The sequence below is a fragment of the Leuciscus leuciscus genome, assembly GCF_965113295.1.
Source record: "Leuciscus leuciscus genome assembly, chromosome: 9".
In the NCBI taxonomy this organism is placed as follows: Eukaryota; Metazoa; Chordata; class Actinopteri; order Cypriniformes; family Leuciscidae; genus Leuciscus; species Leuciscus leuciscus.
Genome location: NC_138733.1, coordinates 25609802 through 25629215, shown reverse-complemented (window position 1 = coordinate 25629215; position 19414 = coordinate 25609802). Strand labels below are relative to the sequence as shown.

The 19414-nt window shown below is 36.6% G+C and overlaps 1 protein-coding gene across 8 annotated transcripts in view; it reads right to left on the bottom strand.

Moving 5' to 3' along the window:
* Positions 1 to 19414, bottom strand: part of frya (furry homolog a) — a 69427-nt gene that overhangs the window by 8876 nt on the left and 41137 nt on the right. For 4 of the 8 annotated variants that reach the window (XM_082179536.1, XM_082179531.1, XM_082179533.1 and 1 more), the window contains exons 32-53: positions 18217 to 18473; positions 17983 to 18129; positions 17677 to 17845; positions 16899 to 16989; positions 16542 to 16624; positions 15936 to 16086; positions 13805 to 13908; positions 13068 to 13250; positions 11183 to 11384; positions 10388 to 10465; positions 9524 to 9645; positions 8823 to 9010; positions 8655 to 8746; positions 7214 to 7815; positions 6996 to 7093; positions 6714 to 6884; positions 6413 to 6553; positions 5180 to 5359; positions 3569 to 3739; positions 3271 to 3345; positions 2103 to 2273; positions 115 to 318 (exon numbers count right to left, since the gene is read on the bottom strand). In XM_082179536.1, the coding sequence (XP_082035662.1) occupies positions 115 to 318; positions 2103 to 2273; positions 3271 to 3345; positions 3569 to 3739; positions 5180 to 5359; positions 6413 to 6553; positions 6714 to 6884; positions 6996 to 7093; positions 7214 to 7815; positions 8655 to 8746; positions 8823 to 9010; positions 9524 to 9645; positions 10388 to 10465; positions 11183 to 11384; positions 13068 to 13250; positions 13805 to 13908; positions 15936 to 16086; positions 16542 to 16624; positions 16899 to 16989; positions 17677 to 17845; positions 17983 to 18129; positions 18217 to 18473 (3680 nt within the window). The other 4 variants (XM_082179532.1, XM_082179538.1, XM_082179535.1 and 1 more) reach the window with 2 other exon arrangements.

Genomic DNA, 19414 nt, shown 5'->3' with positions numbered 1-19414 from the left:
ATTCATGCTGACTTTAAGCTAAATGTGGTAGAAAATGCATGTCATGCTTTGTCATCAACTTTAAACAGTTAATCTGAATGCAAAACTATGTAAGAAAACCAAAATCAACATTACTAGCTGTGAGGCTGAGAGGATCTGGCTGGCTGTGAGAGACTCTTCCTCAGAAGACTCGTCAGAATCATCATGGACGATTGGAAACAGGCTTGGTGAACTTCCTGAGAGTTGGCTGTCCTCCTCCAATGGGTGGGCTTCAGCCTGGTCCAGACTGTCAATGGAACGCCTCCGCGCACCCCAGTTAAAGCTGTCAACTGTTTCACCCTGTCAGAGAAAGAGTGGGAGAAATAAAGAGTCCTCTGAATGGGTATATTGTGCAAAACCATATTTCAAAATGGACAGTCATAGGCTACAGCATGCTCTATGTGAAGGTGCTCAGTCAGTGAGTTTGTTATATAAGGACATCTCTCTCTCTCTCTCTTTCTCTCTCTCTACATATATATAAAGGATTAAAACAGTAGTGAAACAGCAATACAGGAACACCTTTGTGTTCTAGTAGAGTAAGTAATAAAGTGCCTGAAGGCCATTTCATTTGGAAGAGGCTCAAGTTATCACTGCAACCACATGCCTTGACATCAGAGTCAAGAGTCAACATTTACATTCCTACACAGATCCAGTTCAGCAGTTGGCAGCTCGCTTAAACACTGAACGTAAATGCAAAAAGTTAGGAGTATACTTTCACTGCACAGTCATTTTGAATTACTTTCCTTTATAATCATACTTGACAAATACAAAAGGTTTTTGATACTGTTACATCTAAGTTTGGAATGAAAATATGATGGCTTCATAAACAGCCATGAAATAAAACTCTTCAAATTTATAAGGCTGAATCTGCCCTTTTAAGTGTTTCTGCGGCATTGCAGCCTCAGCAAATTTGTAGAATGACCTCAATGCACTGACTCTAATGATTTCATAAGACAGCCAAGCTGTTAAAATGCAGACATGTTGAAATCTAATAAAAACTGCATAAGGGGGTGACAAACCATTTTCAGACGTTACCCACCAGTTCATTCTTAAAGTTTCTCAAATACACTATCGTTCAAAAGTTTGGGGTCAGTAACATTTGTTTCATAAAAAAAATAAATAAAAAAAAAGTCTCATGCTCACCAAGGCTGCACTTATTTGATCAAAAATACAGAAAAAAACAGTAATATTGTGAACTATGATTACAATTTAAAATAACTGCTTTCTGTTTGAATTTTTTTTAAAGTAATTTATTCCTTTGATGGATTTTCAGCATCATTACTTCAGACTTCAGTGTCACATGATCCTTCAGAAATCATTCTAATATGCTGATTTGCTGCTCAAGAAACATTTCTTATTATTATCAATGAAACTGTGATACATTTTTTTATTTATTATTATTAATAGAAAATTCAAAAGAACAGCATTTATTTCAAAGATAAATCTTTTGTAACATTATAAATGTCTTCATGGTCACTTTTGATCAGATTTATGTATCCTTGCTGAATAAAAGTATTAATTGATACTTATTTGACATTGTGAGTTAACGGGTATATTATAAATGTACTGTATAAAAAAAAAAGAAGAGTAACCCAAATAGGACTTACTGACCACAAACTTTTTAACAGTATTGTGTTGTAAAGAAATGATTCATACAAAATTAAATAAATAAATAATTCAGTAGGAACTTTTGCACATTTCATAGATGAGGTAATGGTCAAAATCATTTATGTTTTTGTAACGTTACACAACATTAAGTTTTCAGGCAGTATTATGGACATGCATCACAATATGGTCTTGTCCTACTGCACACAGCACAAAACTGGAGGGTTCCTGGGCTTACCTGCATCTCCTTGATGGCACAGACATAAACAAGGAGAGGAGATTGTATTACAAAGAGTTAAAGAAAGTTACAGTTGTATTGAGCAAACAGCACAATAGTTTATCTCTGACTAACGCTTTTCAAAGATCCACTTTACTGCAGTGAAAAACAAAGTTCAACCCAAGTAATTTGGAAGTCAAAAGTCTTCACAAGCAAGAGGGATCAGATCGTTTCGGTTTCATTTTTTAAAATATGTTCTCACCTCTCCATCTTCCAGTTCAACGTCCAGGAAGTCAAAGTCCCTGAATACACGAAACTGCTGTTCTGAAGTGGTGTCATCCATGTTTTCTGTGTCCCGTGTGCCGTCCTCAGAGGACACCAGACTGGGCTGGTGCTCAATTAGGTCCAGTTCCCCACAGGATGAGAAAATCACCTGTAGGAAGTGCTTCAGTATGATTTCCCAAATGACACGGTGACATTGATACAATGTTGAGTTTTGATCCAAACCATCATTTTGTTTGAGATTGACATTTACATTTTTAAAGTGTGTTGGATCAGCATTTAAATTTTTATGAAAGCCAACAGAAAACATGGACATAGCATTGGACATAGCATTGGACATAGCATTGAACTAACACTGATTTGTAGTTGAGGACCACAAGATCATGCAGGTATGCATCTCTGCAGAACACTAGTGAGTGTTTCTCAATTAGTGGGGCGTTTTCAAACCACGATGGGCATTTTCAACCACTTTACCCGATTTGCTCAAATCCACTGGGGGCTTGGTTTAGGGGTGGCCTTCATGATTTTAGCAAGTCTAGTGAAAAATGGTTGAAAAACACAGATTGTAGTTTGAAAATGCGCACTGATGTTCTCAGTAGTTTAACTGATGCTTTCTCATTAGAGAGAAAACACAGTTGCATCCTATACAGAAGTCTTGTTTGTTGAACCACCTGACATACATGACTTCTCTGGGTTTCAAACAATAGTGCATCTATCTTATTATTTATCTGTTCCTTTGTTTTGCTTGGTTTTTATTTTCTTTTGAATTATTGTTACTGAATCTAATGAAATACATTAATTCATCACTTCATAACGTTGATTCAATGACATTAGCATTGATTTTTTGTGGAAATCTCAGCATTGTTTTAACTTTAATTGAGGGTGCAAAAGTGATATTGAACGAACATCACTTCAAAACGTAGATTCATTGACATTATCATTGATATTTTGGTTGAAATCTCACCATTGTTTCAACATTAATTGTGGGTGCAAAAGTGATTTTAAACCAACATCACTGTGTAACATTAATTCAATGCACTTAGCATTGCCGCATCAACATTGACTCAACATTGTTTCAATGATTGTTTGCGATCTGGGTTCTGACATATTTTCTAACATTTAATACTGGGTGGATTTATGTCACTTACAGATGGGTTTTTGGTGAGTCCAACTTCTTGGCCACACAAGGTTAATACATTCACCAACTTCTCACGAGTCCGTTTCTAAATTGGGAGATAAATTACACAAAAAATAAATACATTAAAAATAATGAACATAATAAATAAATTCAATTCAATTTAAAAATTTTTTTTTTTACATTTAAACAAATTAAATAACATAATAAATAAAACATTAAAATATAGGGAATATACAAATGCAAAAGTATTCATGCACTGTTCTTCAGCAAACATCAGAAATTCAATGAGCGTATCTGTGAGTGCTCACCTGTGAGGACTGGGGTCGTTTCCAGCTGACAGGCACCAGCACGTGGTTGTTTTGATAAGAGCCCGAAGATGTAGAGGAGGTACTGCGTGTCACGGCAACCCCTCCTCCGTTCTTCCCATCTTGCCTCGGGGAACCGTGAAGCTCGTCATAGCGCCGGCCAATCACCGGTGTCTATAACACACACAAACGCACCATTTAAGCCCAGAGATTTCACGTCTGCTCTTTTCTTTTCATATCATAATCTTGTGGCCCTCAGCCCAAGAGTCTTTATTTCCGCGCACTCCTTTTGATAACTTCAATTTGCCTCAGATCCCCACCAACACTTCAGAACCTGCTGGAAAAAGTGGATGTCTTTTCTCAATGGTCCTGCTCCTCTGTGTCTCGTTGAGGAGTTTTAGAAAAAGAAAACTTCAATAAAGCAAGCCAAACAAAGCTTGTGAGAATGTCAGGATTTCCCTTTGATTGAATTCACCTGCCCTTAATTCCTGTGAAATCCTTTCTGCTGGGATGGGATCGAGCTTGTTTTGAGTTCCCCGTCAGAACTGAGGTTTTTTTTCTACTGTCTCGCCCACTTGCAAGAGGCTTAATGTGTCCCAGAGGTATTTGACAGAGGGTAGAGGAGTCTGCTTTAAGACTTTGGAAGAGCTGTCCAGCCCTCGCCGCTCTGGATGCAAAACGCCACAGCCGGAGTGACATCATTTCCTGGAATTCATACATTACACAAATAGCTCCCTGTTTGGTTCCCACACTTTAATGAGACCAGGTCGTTGATATTAAGTTTCGAACAGAAGACCGAACCTTCAGAGTTTGCATTAAAACAAATGTTACTGTAAAATAACATTAAAGGAGAAAACTAATTAAAAGGAGAAACAACATAAAAAACTGCACAGCTCCACCTTGGAAAATGTGGACAAACCCAGAGAGGATGCCAGTATTTGGTGGTTTGCTGGCATGACTCACTTTTACAACCTATATACCAACTCTCACTTCACTAACTTAACGTACATCACTACTCAAAAGAACACCTTTCGAATTCTTTATAATAATAAATTATAAAATCAATAACATTTAATAATAATAATAATACTTAATGTTTTTTCGGTCTTGGGATTTCCTGTATTGTACAGCGCTTTGAGTGTGTGAGCAATTAAAAGCGCTATATAAATTGAAATAATAATAATGATGATAATTACTATTAAAAAACTATTATTATTATTTTCATTATTAGTAGTAGTAGTTTTATTATTATGACTATTATTATTATTATTATTATAAGACTATGAAAAAAATATGAAATAACAGAACTATAAAAGGAAATTATATTGTGATGAAATGTTAAAAAAATATTTTTAGCTCCTTCAAAGTCACCACCCTTTTCCTAGAATCCAGTCCTGCACAACCAACCTTATGAGGTGCATCTTGGGATGGTTTATAAACAGTATTTAACGAATTTACATGCATGCTAGGTACTTTTTGGTTGCTACAAAACTAATTTCAAGCTTTGAAGGATAAGTCTTAGGGTTTTACTGATCATGAGACAAATTAATTCAGACAAACTTTTGACTTGTACTGTATAATGACACTAAAGAAGGACAGACAGAAATGTCATACCTCTGAAATGTCAAAGTGAAAGTCAAGGGTCTTTCCAGGCAGGGCTTTGGAGGGCGTGTCCCACACACGCCTGACATCCACAGTGGATGCGTTACTCAGCGGGGACGAAGGCGAAACCAGACTAGCCGAGCGGGAGACCACCAGCTTTAATATGTTCAAGGCTTCCTTCCAGTGTGCAGTCTAAAGTCACAGAAACAAACACAAAACAGTTAAGTTATTCCTTAAGGACAAAACATGCTCACCTCCCAAAGAATTACATACAGTCAATCCATCTTCACGAGCAGTAGCCGTCTGTTCTTCTGCCGAGATAAACACACGAGCCCGGCGAGAGCAGCAGAAGTTCAGAGGAGCGTCTTTGCTGTGAGGCCACACTGAAGGCCTCAGTAATGTGGACAGCAGCCAATAGGACTGACTGTTTATAGACTGCTGCTGGGTGTGCCTTTGGATTTATAGCCCTGGCACAAGGTTGTGTTTTTTTTTTTTTTCTCTATATTTTTTTTCTCCCTCCGAATGAAGGGTTGAGGGATGGAAAACCAGTGGTTTTAGCAAGGATGTTAGACCGCTTAAAGTTTTACAGTAGAAACGCTATAAAACACTATTATGCAATAAGTAAATTTATTTAGACTAGATGATATGAACCAGTTAAATGTAATCATTGAGACTAATTTTAGAAGCACCCACAATAAATATTTGATTCTCAGAGAACACACAAACTGCTCAAATGCACTGTTGTTATTTTGAAGTAAAACTATTAAAATTGTTTTCATTTATTGAAATAAAGATCAAAAAGTCAAATATAAATATTAGCTGAATAAACTTAAATGTAAAAAGTAAATATATATATATATATATATATATGCACACATATATATATATATACACACACATATATATATACACATGTATATATAAATAAATGATGCCTTGGCAACTAACTGAAATAAAAAATTCAAACTGAAATAGATATAAATTAAAGCTAAACAGACAAACAAAATTACATAACAAAATTAGTAAAATACATAGAAAATAAAAGCTATAGTATTAATCAATAAAACAATAGTATTTTTCTATAATTGTACATAATATAACACTACATTGTAGGTGAATAAAAGCATCTACCAAATGACTAAATTGTATAATACATTTTAAGTTACGGAAAAAACTTTAAAAAGAAACTGTATATGCAAGTAAATTGTATGTGATAAATTATGTATTGTGTATGAGGGGTCACACCTGAACAAACTTCTCTATGGTTGTTAGAACCTCCATGTTGAAAAGTTTGGCTTGAATACCACTCAGGTCCATGTGACTCAGTAGACTGTAGATGATTTGCAGAAGAGTTTGTTGCATGCTGGGTAATCCTTTCTCCAACAACTGTTTACAAAACATAAAGTATTAGAAAGTAAAGTTTCCCTAAATGCAAAGAATGTACATGTACATTCCTTCAAATTCTTGTCTTATCATAACAAGATGGACATTGTTTTTTTCCTTAAAATTTCAAAAGTTGTATGATTAACTTTTATTTGCTTCCTACCTCCGACATGTAAGTAACCATGCTGAGCGTGCTGTCGCTGAAGGCTTCATGTAGGTAGCGGCACACCACATTGACCCAGGAGAAGCAGTCTCGGGTATAAGAGTGTGTTTTATACAGTGTCATCACATGGGCAAGGTTGGACAGCTTGGAGTTCTTTTCCTCAAGGCAAATCTGTCAATCAAAATGAGTGATTTTCAGCAAACAAATGTGCTGTAGATTCTGATTCTGAAGTATAAAAATATATTTATAGTGTGGTTTAAGGTCAGAGTAACAGGAACAGACCTGGGAAATTCTCTCAGCCACATCCTTACAGAATTGAGTAGGTGAGTCAAAGTGTAACACAAGATGGGGGATGAGGCAGAGCACATTCAATGGGAAACCTGAAGGGTAATAGCAGATTTGCTTTCATAATCCCACTTAACTTTTAATTATTATTTAATTATTATAAGAAAATTATTTTAGAATGATACATTTTTCTGGCAGAGTAACAAAAGGTCTACCTATGGCTTGGGAGGTGTCCACCACTGGTAGCCGTGAGACGGGTGTGAGCTGGCTGAAAAGCTCCAAGGTAAGTTCTGTAGTGTTCGCAGAGGTGAAGCCCTTCAGAAGCAACTGCTGAAGCCCAGAGAACTCCTTCCATTTGAGCTGGATCTGGATCTTCTCCAGCTTTTCTTTGTATTCCTGCTTATCTAACGAAATGTGGCCTAGCAGCTTCCCTAACAACCTGAGGGACATGTGGTACTCAAACTCAAAGTCTGACTCCATGAGTGACACCACTGCCCAAAAGATGGTGGCTAGCAGGTTGCGAGGATGGTTGGCGTTGGCTGGGTCGGTGGAGACCACGTTGTCCCTGGAGGAGGATGAGGATAGGGATTGGAGCTTGGAGAAATTGCTCTGGTGATGGTGGATGCGGTCTAGCGTGGCACTCCGGGGAACCTCAGAGGAACGCTCAACCTCGCCAAAGCGCTTGGGTACGGAGTAGCTACGCTGGTGGCGTATACGCTCAGAAGTCATGCCTGATCCTGGAATCAGGTCCAGCTGACTGGTGCTCTTACGGTTTAGCGTTAACTTGCCACTGGATGGAAGATCTGGTGAAGATGCCCTGCAGGAACATACACTTATCACCAACAGGGAACAAAGCATCTTGGACTTTTGATGTTGAAGTTAGAAGACTCCTTAACCCTAAATATGATCAAAGCTTTGCTGAAAAAACTGTTGTATCCAGGTACATATCTTCTGTCATCTGATTGATAGTTTATATTTTTTTTAGCAATTACATTTTTTTGTATAAATGCAAAAGCATACAGTTTCAGGTAATGGTACATGTTAGACGTTACACGTTGTTAGTAACATTTCAAGATGAACGCTTTCTGGACTGAAATAACCTGGGTTTGCTTGATTATCCACATATCACTTTTAGAAAAATCATGTTAAAATGTGAGTATCAATTATGATAAATCAGGAATGTCTGAGGAATGTTTATTTGTACATCTCTCAATCATAATTGTATTGCACTGCATCATATGTTTTACCCCCCACAATTAAAACTACAAAGCTTTGATCATAAAACATTTTAATATTTTATTAAGACATAAAATTCTGAGATATATGACAATTGATATTTAAATCTCATGTATTTGTATTACAAGCTATCAGAATTTCAACTTATATTTTGGCAATATAAATGTCAGTAACTGTACCAAATTGCACATTTTTGCTCGGTTTGGGCCTCTGAATAAAATGTGGTGTTTTTCCTCATCAAGGGTGAGCTCCATATTCTCCTATATCATACTATATAAGCCATAAAGTCTGATTTATGAAATATGATACTCAACAAAAACACATATGCAAACAGTTTTTATTAAAAAAAATTGTCTAATGTTTCAATAAACTTTAATAGGAAAGGTTTTGCAGGGTTAATGTTATACGGCAGGAACTTACCGTAGTATGACAAATAAGTCATTGTTCTTCAGGCACTCAGCTAGATTATCCACGACTGACTCAAGAGTGAGGAGAAGCTCCATCACATAACCCTGTGGAGAAGATGCATCGTGAGTTTATTCACTCACTGAATCTGTCAAAACTGTCATTAAGGAGCCCAAAACTCACCTGAACCTCCTCTCCGTGCTCCCCGACCACCTCCACCAAGCGTGAAAGCAGGTCGGAGACGGCCAGCGCTGAGAGGGGCTGCCGCAGAGCTCTGAACACCTGGAAGGAACGTCCAGCGTAATGCCTGGAGGAGCTACACAGAGCCATTTGCAACGCCACTTCACTCAACTGCTGCTCAAGCCGAATGTCTACAAACATACAGAACATGTGACATGCAAACAGACATTCAGTAGTGGCCAACAGTGAGGTCCGATATGTGTTTTTAATGACCCTACAAGAATATGAGAAAAATATTTAATTTAAGGTATTTGTCTGATAAAATTATTTGGCAAAAAAGGCAAACTACGGCTACAAGTTTTATTTTACTATGCAAAAATGAATAAATTGTATAACAGCATTCATGATTTCTTTGTATGACAGCCTGGCCAAAAATTACATCCACGCAATTTGACATGACAATATAATATCAGGGGGGGGAAAATGGAAAAAAATTGACTCCTAGCACAATTTCACATTATGCTAACAAAATCTGTTCAAATTTGTAATAATATTTGAGAGTAAAGAGTGAAGATGTCAAATTTTCCTAGGCTGGACATAACTTTTGGCCAGTACTGTACATTATAAATAGCAATAAAATGTCACAAGCTGCACCCAGGTAATGTAGTTGAACACTGGAATGACTAAAGACAAATGTGGCTTACCTGATTTGGACTCTTTGAACACAGACATCACATGTCGCAGGAAGTTGGTGAGCTGCTCTGTGCTTTTTGAGTGTTGATTCTTAGGAGTGATATCTTCATGGCTCCATAATGGCCCAAAAGGCCTAATAAAACATGCAAATATCTATTTAATCTCTTACATATTACACTATAAATTGTGTTCATGACAGGAAAAGCTACTTTCACCTTGTCAGCAGAGCCATTATGTTTGATTACTACTTACTTACTTGCCACTAGATGGCGGACTAGGCTGCAAGATGCTATTTCCCTGCGAACCAGCAAATGTGCTTTTGTTTCTTAAATAAAATTGTGGTGCATTAAAGATGAGCTTACAGTTTTCCTCAGACAAAACTTAAGATTAACTAAATAATCAGACAGCCATTGCTGTTTGTAAAATATTTTAAACACATAATTATGATATAAACCTTTTAGAGAGTATGTGAAAAATAGTTTGAAATAATATTCAAGTGAAAGAAAAGAAAAAAAAGTTGTTTCCCCATCCTGTACATATAGACTTGTTCACACTATCAGCTCAAATCCAGTCTTGTTTCATGTCCAATTCAAAACTTTTCTCTGTTGACACCATAATTATAATCCTAATACTACCAGCTTGATGCAAGATTTTATTGCATAAGTCATTTGGTAGTTTGCAAGTAACATACAGATTCATGTGCAAATATCAGTGCTGCCAGTCTTAAAGATGGGATTTACAAAACAGTTTGGAATTGACTGCAATGTGAACATAGTCTGAAAGAACCCACACCAGCACCAACATCAGACGCCCGTTTAAACCGCACCACAGCGAGAACAGCTCTGATGTAGACTGATGAAATACATGCAACATACAAGTCTGTCATATCCTGAGTGATGTCAGATGTAAGACGCGTCAGATGTGTCATTTCCTGAATCAGTTCCTGAACAGCTCTGGAATATTCACATGAAATGACCTTTCATTTTAGTTACAGTGAAGATAAACTGAAAAGAACTCAAGATTAACTTAACAGCGAAGCTTTCACACTTAAAGGGCAGCCTGGATGCTATTTGGCCGCTGTTAAAATGTATTTAATAGTTAAACACTTTATTATGTGGATTTCACCTACTGCAAGTTCAATATAATAATAAAAATATTACATCATTTATCTGCCTATCACACTACCATTCAAAAGTCTTTGAAAGGAGTCTCTTATGCTCACCAAGGCAGCATTTATTTGATCAAAAATACAGTAAAAACAGAAATATTGTGAAATATTATTACAATTTAAATAACTGTTCTGCTGTTAATATATTTTAAAGTATATTTTATTCCTGTGATCAAAGCTGATTTTTCAGCATCATTACTCCAGTCTTCAGTGTAACATGATCCTTCAAAAATCATTATAATATGCTGATTTGGTGCTCAAAGAAACATTTCTTATTATTATCAATGTTGATTTTTTTTTGTGTGAAACCAATTATGCATTTTTTTCAGGATTCTTTGATAAATAGAACGTTTAAAATAATTGATAATGTTACAAACAATTTCTATTTGAAATAAATACTGTTATCAATTTAAATACAACAAAAAGTACTGTCCTTGAACGGTAGTGTAAACATCACACAATTGATTTACCTAGATCACAAAATAATTCTAGGTTTGTATACCTGGTAGTGAGAAACTCAATGAGTTTGCTGCTCTTCTCATCATCTTCAGTGCTGCTCTCCATTTGCTCCACCTCTTCCTGGGCCAGATGAGGCAGGTTGGAGCTGCTGCCTCCGAGGCTCAGGCTGGACGAGGTAGAGGAGGAACTGAGGCCCGAATCTGGCACTGGAGATGCCTGGCCATTCCGCAGGAAGTCCACACCACCTGAACATCACACGTAGGGAGAGTAAAAAGGTTTGGAACGGAACAAGCTCTGCAGACGAACCTACATTTTAAGTGACTTTAGGCAAGTCAAACAAACAGGGTGATAACATTCCTAAATGAGCCAAATCACAGACATTAAAGAACAATACTTCTATCACTATGCTGTTATGACAGGGGCTGGTGACTGACATCTTATCGGCATCATATTGACTTTGCCTAGACATGCTTTAACAGCACGACAACAGTGAGACCACCCACTGGTGCAAACCAGTCTCCCCTGGGCCCGATAGATGGTCCCTTTGGGACGAGAAGATATAAATAGTGCATAGGAATGCTCTAATCAGACATTTAGATGCTCTGTGTACATATAATTGTTTTTGGCCGCACTTCCAGAAGTTTGTTCTTGCACAGATAAGAATTCTCACCCTCCACCCCTCTACAGGATTTCAACATGACCGCACTATGAAAGCTATGTGTCAAATACCAAAGCCAATGTGTAAGTGTTCATGCAAGGAGGGTGTGATAAACAGGATTCATGAAAAGTTGCTAAATTTGTCTTGTTGACAGCAGAATTTCACAATATTTAATACAATGTAGAGCTTTGCAAAGTGCAAAGCATTCATCATTTCAAGGTCTAACAGTTATGATAAATGTAATTGTATATAAAAAATAAATGCAACTGCATAATACTTTCACAGTACTTATTTGAATTTATCCAAGTTGTATGTACCATTTTTGATATATGGCTTTGTTTAGGCCTCTACGGCATATCTTAAACATGATCAATACTTTCCAGGAGTACTTTTTGTATACAAACTACTACATCTTCTGACAGTCACCGTGATTTGCCAAGTAAAACGTTCCTGGATCAACATATTTTGTTGATCCCAGAACAACATTCCTGTCCAAAAATACTATCCCTACCCCTAAACCTAACCCTACCCATAAGTTATCCCTAAAATAAGATGGAAATCAGGTGAATAACACTGATGTAGATGCACCTAACCCTGGTTGATTGGAATGTTGATCCAGGAACATGTTGCACTTGGTGAAATCACGTTCACTGTCTTCTGACCCCTGGCACTAATATCCATGCTCTTCAAAATGTAGAATAATTTTTAAAGGGACAGTTCACCCAAAAATGAAAATTCTGTCAGTAATCACTCACCCTCATGTTGTTCCAACCCCGTAAGGCTTTCGTTCATTTTTGGGTGAACTAACCCTTTAACACATTTTACAAAATGTAAGCCTCTGTGTTGTAATGCACATGCTGATTTTGATAAAGTAATGGTAAGAATAACTTTTATAATGTTACTGATATTTTAAAATGAATATGCCAAGGATTTAAACCAATCTTAAAACATATTTTTTTATATATATATTACAAAATGTAACATTATGTTGTATACATTATTCAACATATATATATATATATATATATTTTTTTTTTTTATTAATAATACATTTATATGATTTATTTTTAACCTGGTTTTATCCTTGGTTGGCACTGGCATTAAAACTTTTGAGTACCACAAGGAAATAAATAAATAAATAAATTCAAAGCAATATATTTTTTGTTCAATAAATGACCATAAAATCCTGATGTATGAAATATAATATATAAAAACAAACATAAAAAAAAATAAAAAAATCCTGACATATTTTGAATGTTAAGTCTACTACCTGTGTAGAACTCAGGCTGGTAGATGGGTTTGAAGGTCAGGCTCTTGTTGCTGTTGGCATCTCGGGTGTTTAGCAGAACGGAGGCAATGAGGCTGAAATTGTTGTTGCAAGATAACGTGATGAGAAGGTGCAAGACGAGCCTCTTACAGTGTTCAAACACCTCTGGGCGGTAGTGGTCCATACCTTAAAAAAAAGAGCCATTCTCAAGGTTTACAAGGTTTACAGTACTTGCATTCATTCATTGTTGTTTAGGGCCATTTGGGGGGTTGTGGGTTAAGTGGGAATATCTGGTACTAGAATTAATTTTTTATTTATTTTTATTTCTTTGGGTTTTTCTTTTTTAGTCTGTCAACAACTAAATGTTATTTTGATTTGAAATTATTAATGTTCTCAATACACCATATTTCACATACTGTACTTCTAAAAAAGATAAGCTTTTTCCATCCTACATGCTACTGCTTTCACTGACAACATTGTTCTCATAGCAGGTCACATAGTTATAGTCATAAGACACATTCAGGGATGTAATGGTTCAGATGAGATTAGATTTTTTTTTTTTTAAGAGATGACAAAAGCAAATCCATTTTGAAAAAAAAAAACCCCACATACTACAGTAAAAGCAGTACTTTTCATCTGAGCACACCTGACTCTTGCATTGCAGCCTTAATCTAGAGGGTCAAATCCCTGATAAAATGTCCCGCATTGTGATGAGAACAGAACACAGAGGCTCTACTGACCCAGGAAACAGGCATGGAGCAGTAGAGGGAGGTGTAGGGCCCAGTCCTCCTTCACGCTGTGATCCACCACCAGCTCCGTCATGAAGATCACTGCTATGTTACACCTGAACCAGACGAAACACACTGCTCTTTCAGTACATGAACAAAAAAACACATACCAGCAATGACCTTTCAAAAAGAACAGAACATATTCACAGCTGTGACTGAGTGACAAAAAAAATTCTTAAAGGAACTATGTTGGTTTTATCATTACAGTGACGATGGGCATTGTTATCATAGTTCCTAAGTAGACATTGGTAATGTGTTATCGCGGGAGGGTTTTCGGGTCAAAGGGGTTCTGGCGACAGCACTGCAGCTTCTGATCATCAATTTTCCATCTGTCTGATAATTGCAGAGTGATATGCTTTAAAATTCCAGGATTATATAATCTGCGGGACTGATAAGAATTGTATTTGATGAGAGATTAAATCAAACCGAGTCAAGTTACAGTGCTTTAAATGCCAGTGTGTAATTCTAGACTGGGTGACTGACTAGACGTTAACAGTGAATCTAAATCTGAATAAAAGGTTGTTACATAATATGAAGAAGTAGAGAGTATAGAGTTATTTTTGTAACTTAATGACTGCTTTAACGTAAATAAATAAATAATAAAAATGCAACTATCACTGACTGTCTATCACTTACGATAGAAATCTATGGCTGGAAATTTTTAAGTGTAGAAATATTACGATCATATTTTTGTTAAAGCATTTTAATAAATTCTTCAATAACATATTTGATATTTGTTATAAATTTGACATAATTTGACATTGTCTGGCTGAGGTGGAATTACTTCTCTATATTTCCAGTGGGTGAACCTTTGCTTCAGGTATCCATGTAACGTAATTTCCTGGTATATTTGTGCAGGTGTAACGGTCACCAGCTGGAGTGCTCTTCAGAGCCACCAGAGGGCACTCCACATCAGACTATTGTCATTCCCTCACAAACTACATCTCCCATAATTCTCTGCCTGGATTTATCAGCGCTCATTGTTTTCAGCTGTGTCTCATTACATTGTTTAACTCACACTATAATAGCCTGGTTTTCACATTCATTCCCTGTGAAGTCTTGTGAATGTGTCTCACTGCATTTCTGAGCTTGTTTGTATCCTGTCCCCTTGGTTTTCTTGATTCTCTGCCTGTCCCCTTGGATTTCTCTCTTTGCCTCAGCCCTTATCTGTTATTGTTTGGATTGTTTGTTTGTGTATGACCCTTGCCTGGATTTGGATTACGATTGTGGATAACCCTTAGCCTGATGTCGTCATAATCAGATTCTAGTCAGAATATGAGTCTGAGACTGCTCCAGTGGGCTGTGATTATGGGGTGTAAGTGACGTATGTTCTTCATTCATCTTTCCGATCGACAAATGCCTTGATCGCAGTTCTCTGTTCCTCTTTTAAAATGAATGTGTTGTCAATATCTTCTATAACAGACGCGATGGCGGAATCTACACATCTCAATTCTCCAGCGGCAGTCATCTTTGTTGTAAACGAATTCAACCCAAGTGCTCTTTGGTGACGTGGACGATTACGTTACTGTTGATCATCTGTCCATCATCATATAAAGCCCGCCCTGACAATTTGATTGGTCCGAACAGCTCTGGATCGAGCACAGTTGCTCCACAATGGATCAAGTCCAGACCGAACTTCCCGACCTCAAATGTTGTGGGCGGGGCTAAGTTCGGCTGGCATCCAGGCTAAATAAAACCTTTAAATAAATACTGCATTTGGATCCTCAACCTTCGTGTCTCAGCAGTTTGTGACAGCCGGTTTACCCGATTTACATGGTCACAGCATGAATTGAAAGCTTTGTTATAACTAGTGTTAATGTAGATGGTGAAATCTATGACAAATTTTCATTGGTGAGTTTTTATTTTTTTATGACTAAGACAAGATGATGACAACAATGTCATTAAACGATAACTGTGACTACATAACTTATTTTCACAGACATTTCTCCTCCAGTAACAAGTATAAAGTTTATGAGTTATGGTTAAGCTTTCAAGATATGAAAACTGATTAAAAATGATTTTATATATATATATATATATATATATATATATATATAAAAACAAAATACTCTGGAAGCTTAACCTGTGGAGGGGTCCTCGTGGAGTGACGGTTTCGGGTAGATAATCGACCAGCGGTGCCCAACAGCCTCCATTTACTGGCATGGGAAGAGGAAGCGGCTGATTGGTTTCCAGCACACTTATAAGCCACATGGCATATGGTGGGAGCGGCTCACCTACAGACAAAGCAAAAAGAGAAACACGCCATGCTTGACAGGTATGCCTTTCATCTGTGAGACTTGTAATAAAACAGGATTTTACCCTTGAAGCATGAGTGGTATGTAGACAGACAAACTCTACAACTGTAATCCATCATGCCTAATGCAATCACGCTCAAAAACCATTAAGCTTAAGCTATCTCAAGCTGAAATGTATTACCTGAGCCAGCTATCAGAAATATCTCAAATTCAAGAAAGAAATGAGATGGTCTTCACTAAAAGTTATTTTTAATAATATTTAACGCCCTTGGGCCAGAACTGTCTTGACATCTATGGCCAAAGGGGAAGCATCACAATTTAGACTTCAATAAATTGAACTTGACATTGCTCAGAAGCTCCTCCATTGTATGCAATAAATATCAATCATTCCTGAGCTGTTTTAGTCCCTCTGTAAGGTTATGAACTTCACTCACTCTTTTCCTCGTCGTAGGAACCTCCAGAACTGCTGCTGTACCGAGACTCCAGGCGGTTATGTGCTCGTAAGATGTTGCTCAGCCTTTGGATGACAGAAATGCATATGTATATGATGTATATTGTATGATGCAGTTGCAGAATCAAATTTAAACATGCTAAATCATTTTGTTATTGATCAAGGCAGTTAACCTTAGGTTGCTCCAGGGGAAATGTATGGCAAGTCTCTTTAGATAAAGGTATCAGCTTCAAGCTTATGTTGGTAATGCTCATTGTGGGTTTAAGCTCAAACTATCATCAAACATGAACAGCGAAAAGAGTCTTATGCATATGTAAATTGTGTGGTTTGTGAGACATACCTGTCATCACATTCCTTTGTGATTGGCGAGTTATCCGTGTCAGGGATGTTTTCCTGGCCACACACTAATGTTTTGCTACTGGAAGGTGGACCTTTAGAGACATATGTATTAATACAGCATGTGTCATGTGATATACAGTATATGATCAACACATGATCACTATTTCACCTTCATTTTGCTGATTTGCCTTGACAGATATATACAATTCAGTTATATTCAGAATACAGTATTGTTCAAAAGTTTGGGGTTGATAAGATTTTGTAATGTTTTTGAAAGAAATCTCTTATTCTTACCAAGCATTTATTTGATTAAAAATATCGTAATACAGTAATATTGAAAATTATTTAAAAAAAATTTTTTTTACATGATTCCTGTGATATCAGCAGTCTTCAGTGTCACATGGTGCTTCAGAAATCATTTTAATATTCTGATTTTGTGCACAAGTAAGATTTCTTATTAACATCATTGTTGAAAACAGTTGTGCTGTTTAATATTTTTGTGAAAAACTGTGATACACTTTTTTCAGGATTCTTTGATGAATTCTTAGAAAGAACAGCATTTATTTGAAATATAAACATTTTGTGACGTTATAATTGTCTTTACTGTCACGTTTGATCAATTTAATGCATCTTTTCTTTTCAGAATAAAAGTAATACTTGCTTTAAAAAAAAAAAAACCTTACTGGACCCAAACTTTTGAACAGTAGTGTATAAACACACAAATTCTCTTTATGGTGAGTGACATATTGTAGATGATTGTAATCATCTAGCATGCATACCGGAAGTGGTGGCGGTAATTTTGCTTGTGGCTGAAAAGCGGTAAAACGGAGGATTGTCACAGTGCACCACAACAGGGTTCACAGGATCTGTCTGCTGAAGTTCATAAAGCAGCTCCTCCATGGTTTGAATGGTGTTGTTGCGACACAGATAGATCACCACCTTCTTAATCTGAGTATAAACAGAGGACAGTCCACATTCTCAAACTTGACAACCTAGCTTCCATTCTTTAATCAAATGACCTGCGTTATCAATAAAATCTTGACATCAAACTAAAATATAATGAAATAAATAAATGTAGGACTTACGTGGGGCAGGAGAGAGGTGTCGCTGCTGACTCCACATAAGCTGATGAGGAATTGCAGGGTGGTCCGCAGGTTATTAGACCACCGTTCATTACTGACGAGAGCGTTCCAAGCATTCTCCATTTCTGCACCTGGGACATCATCACCATACTAGCACACACAGAGACACACAACTCAACATGCTGTTGTTTTTTTTAGTTTAGCAAAGACTAAAGTAACAGGGATTCACTGACATACCTTTGCGGTCATGAACATGAGGTTGTTTAGGACCAGAGAAGAGGCCTGCATTGACCCCCAGCCTGTGCCACGGAGCAGGTGAGGTGCTGAGGTGTTGTGAGCGTATCCCTTCCTGTTGTCCCCAGGGCTGTTCAAACTCGAGACTGTGGGCAGCAGACCTCCATCCACCAGCTCAATGTTACTGAGCCAAGGGAGCAGGTAGGTCAGCATTACCTGACGCCCGTTTGGATGAGTGCTGGGAAACCTCTGACTCACCTCTAGAGGGAGAGATACAAAAAGATAGAGCTTCATAAATACATATTCATAGATATTAATGGTGTTTCTACATGTTTGGGTAAATTTGCTGTTGGCTAAAGGAATATTCCAGGTTAAATGCACTTTAAGGTCCAGAAAGGAAAAATGTGTTTAAAACGGAAAAAAGCAATAATTGACTTACAGTGAAAGACTAGGGTGCAACTGTACTGGAGAGGTGAATGTGCAGAAATATGACTATTTAACAAATATTTGATAGTTATTCAAATGTGTGTGAAATATTATATAAATATATGATATAAGTCGTACGGTTGAGGTGGAATTACTTTTCTAGGTGGGGAAGTTTGCTCCAGGTATTCATGTACAATATTTTAAAGATACTATTTTTTTTTATAATATTTAACAATATTTCATTTCCTGGTATCTTTCTGCAGGTTTGCTAGATTAACACTTTATATAATAACTTTACACATTTCTCCTTCAGTAACAAGTATAATGTTTAAGAGGTATGGTTATATTTTAGAAATATATTTTAGTGACAACTGCATATTTTAAATGGAAATTATTCAAAATTATTTTCTATGATAATCGACAGCATGCCACAGGAGTTGTTATCGTTAACTAAAACTAAAACTATTCAAAATCATTTTTATTAATTCAAATAAATATGAAATAAAATAGATGAAAAACTTATACTTAAACAAAAACTAGAATGTTGCCTTGGCAAGTAACTAAAATAGAATAAGTTTAAGTACTAAAATTACTAAGTAAAACTGAAATAAAAATGAATTAAAGATAAATAAAAAATGACAACATCACAAAACAAAATTAATAAAACCTGAACTAGAAATAAAATTAAAACAGAAATTTAAAGCAAAAAAGTTCATTTAAAATACTATAGTAGTATAATATAGTATTCGTTTTAAATACTACAGTAGTATATAAA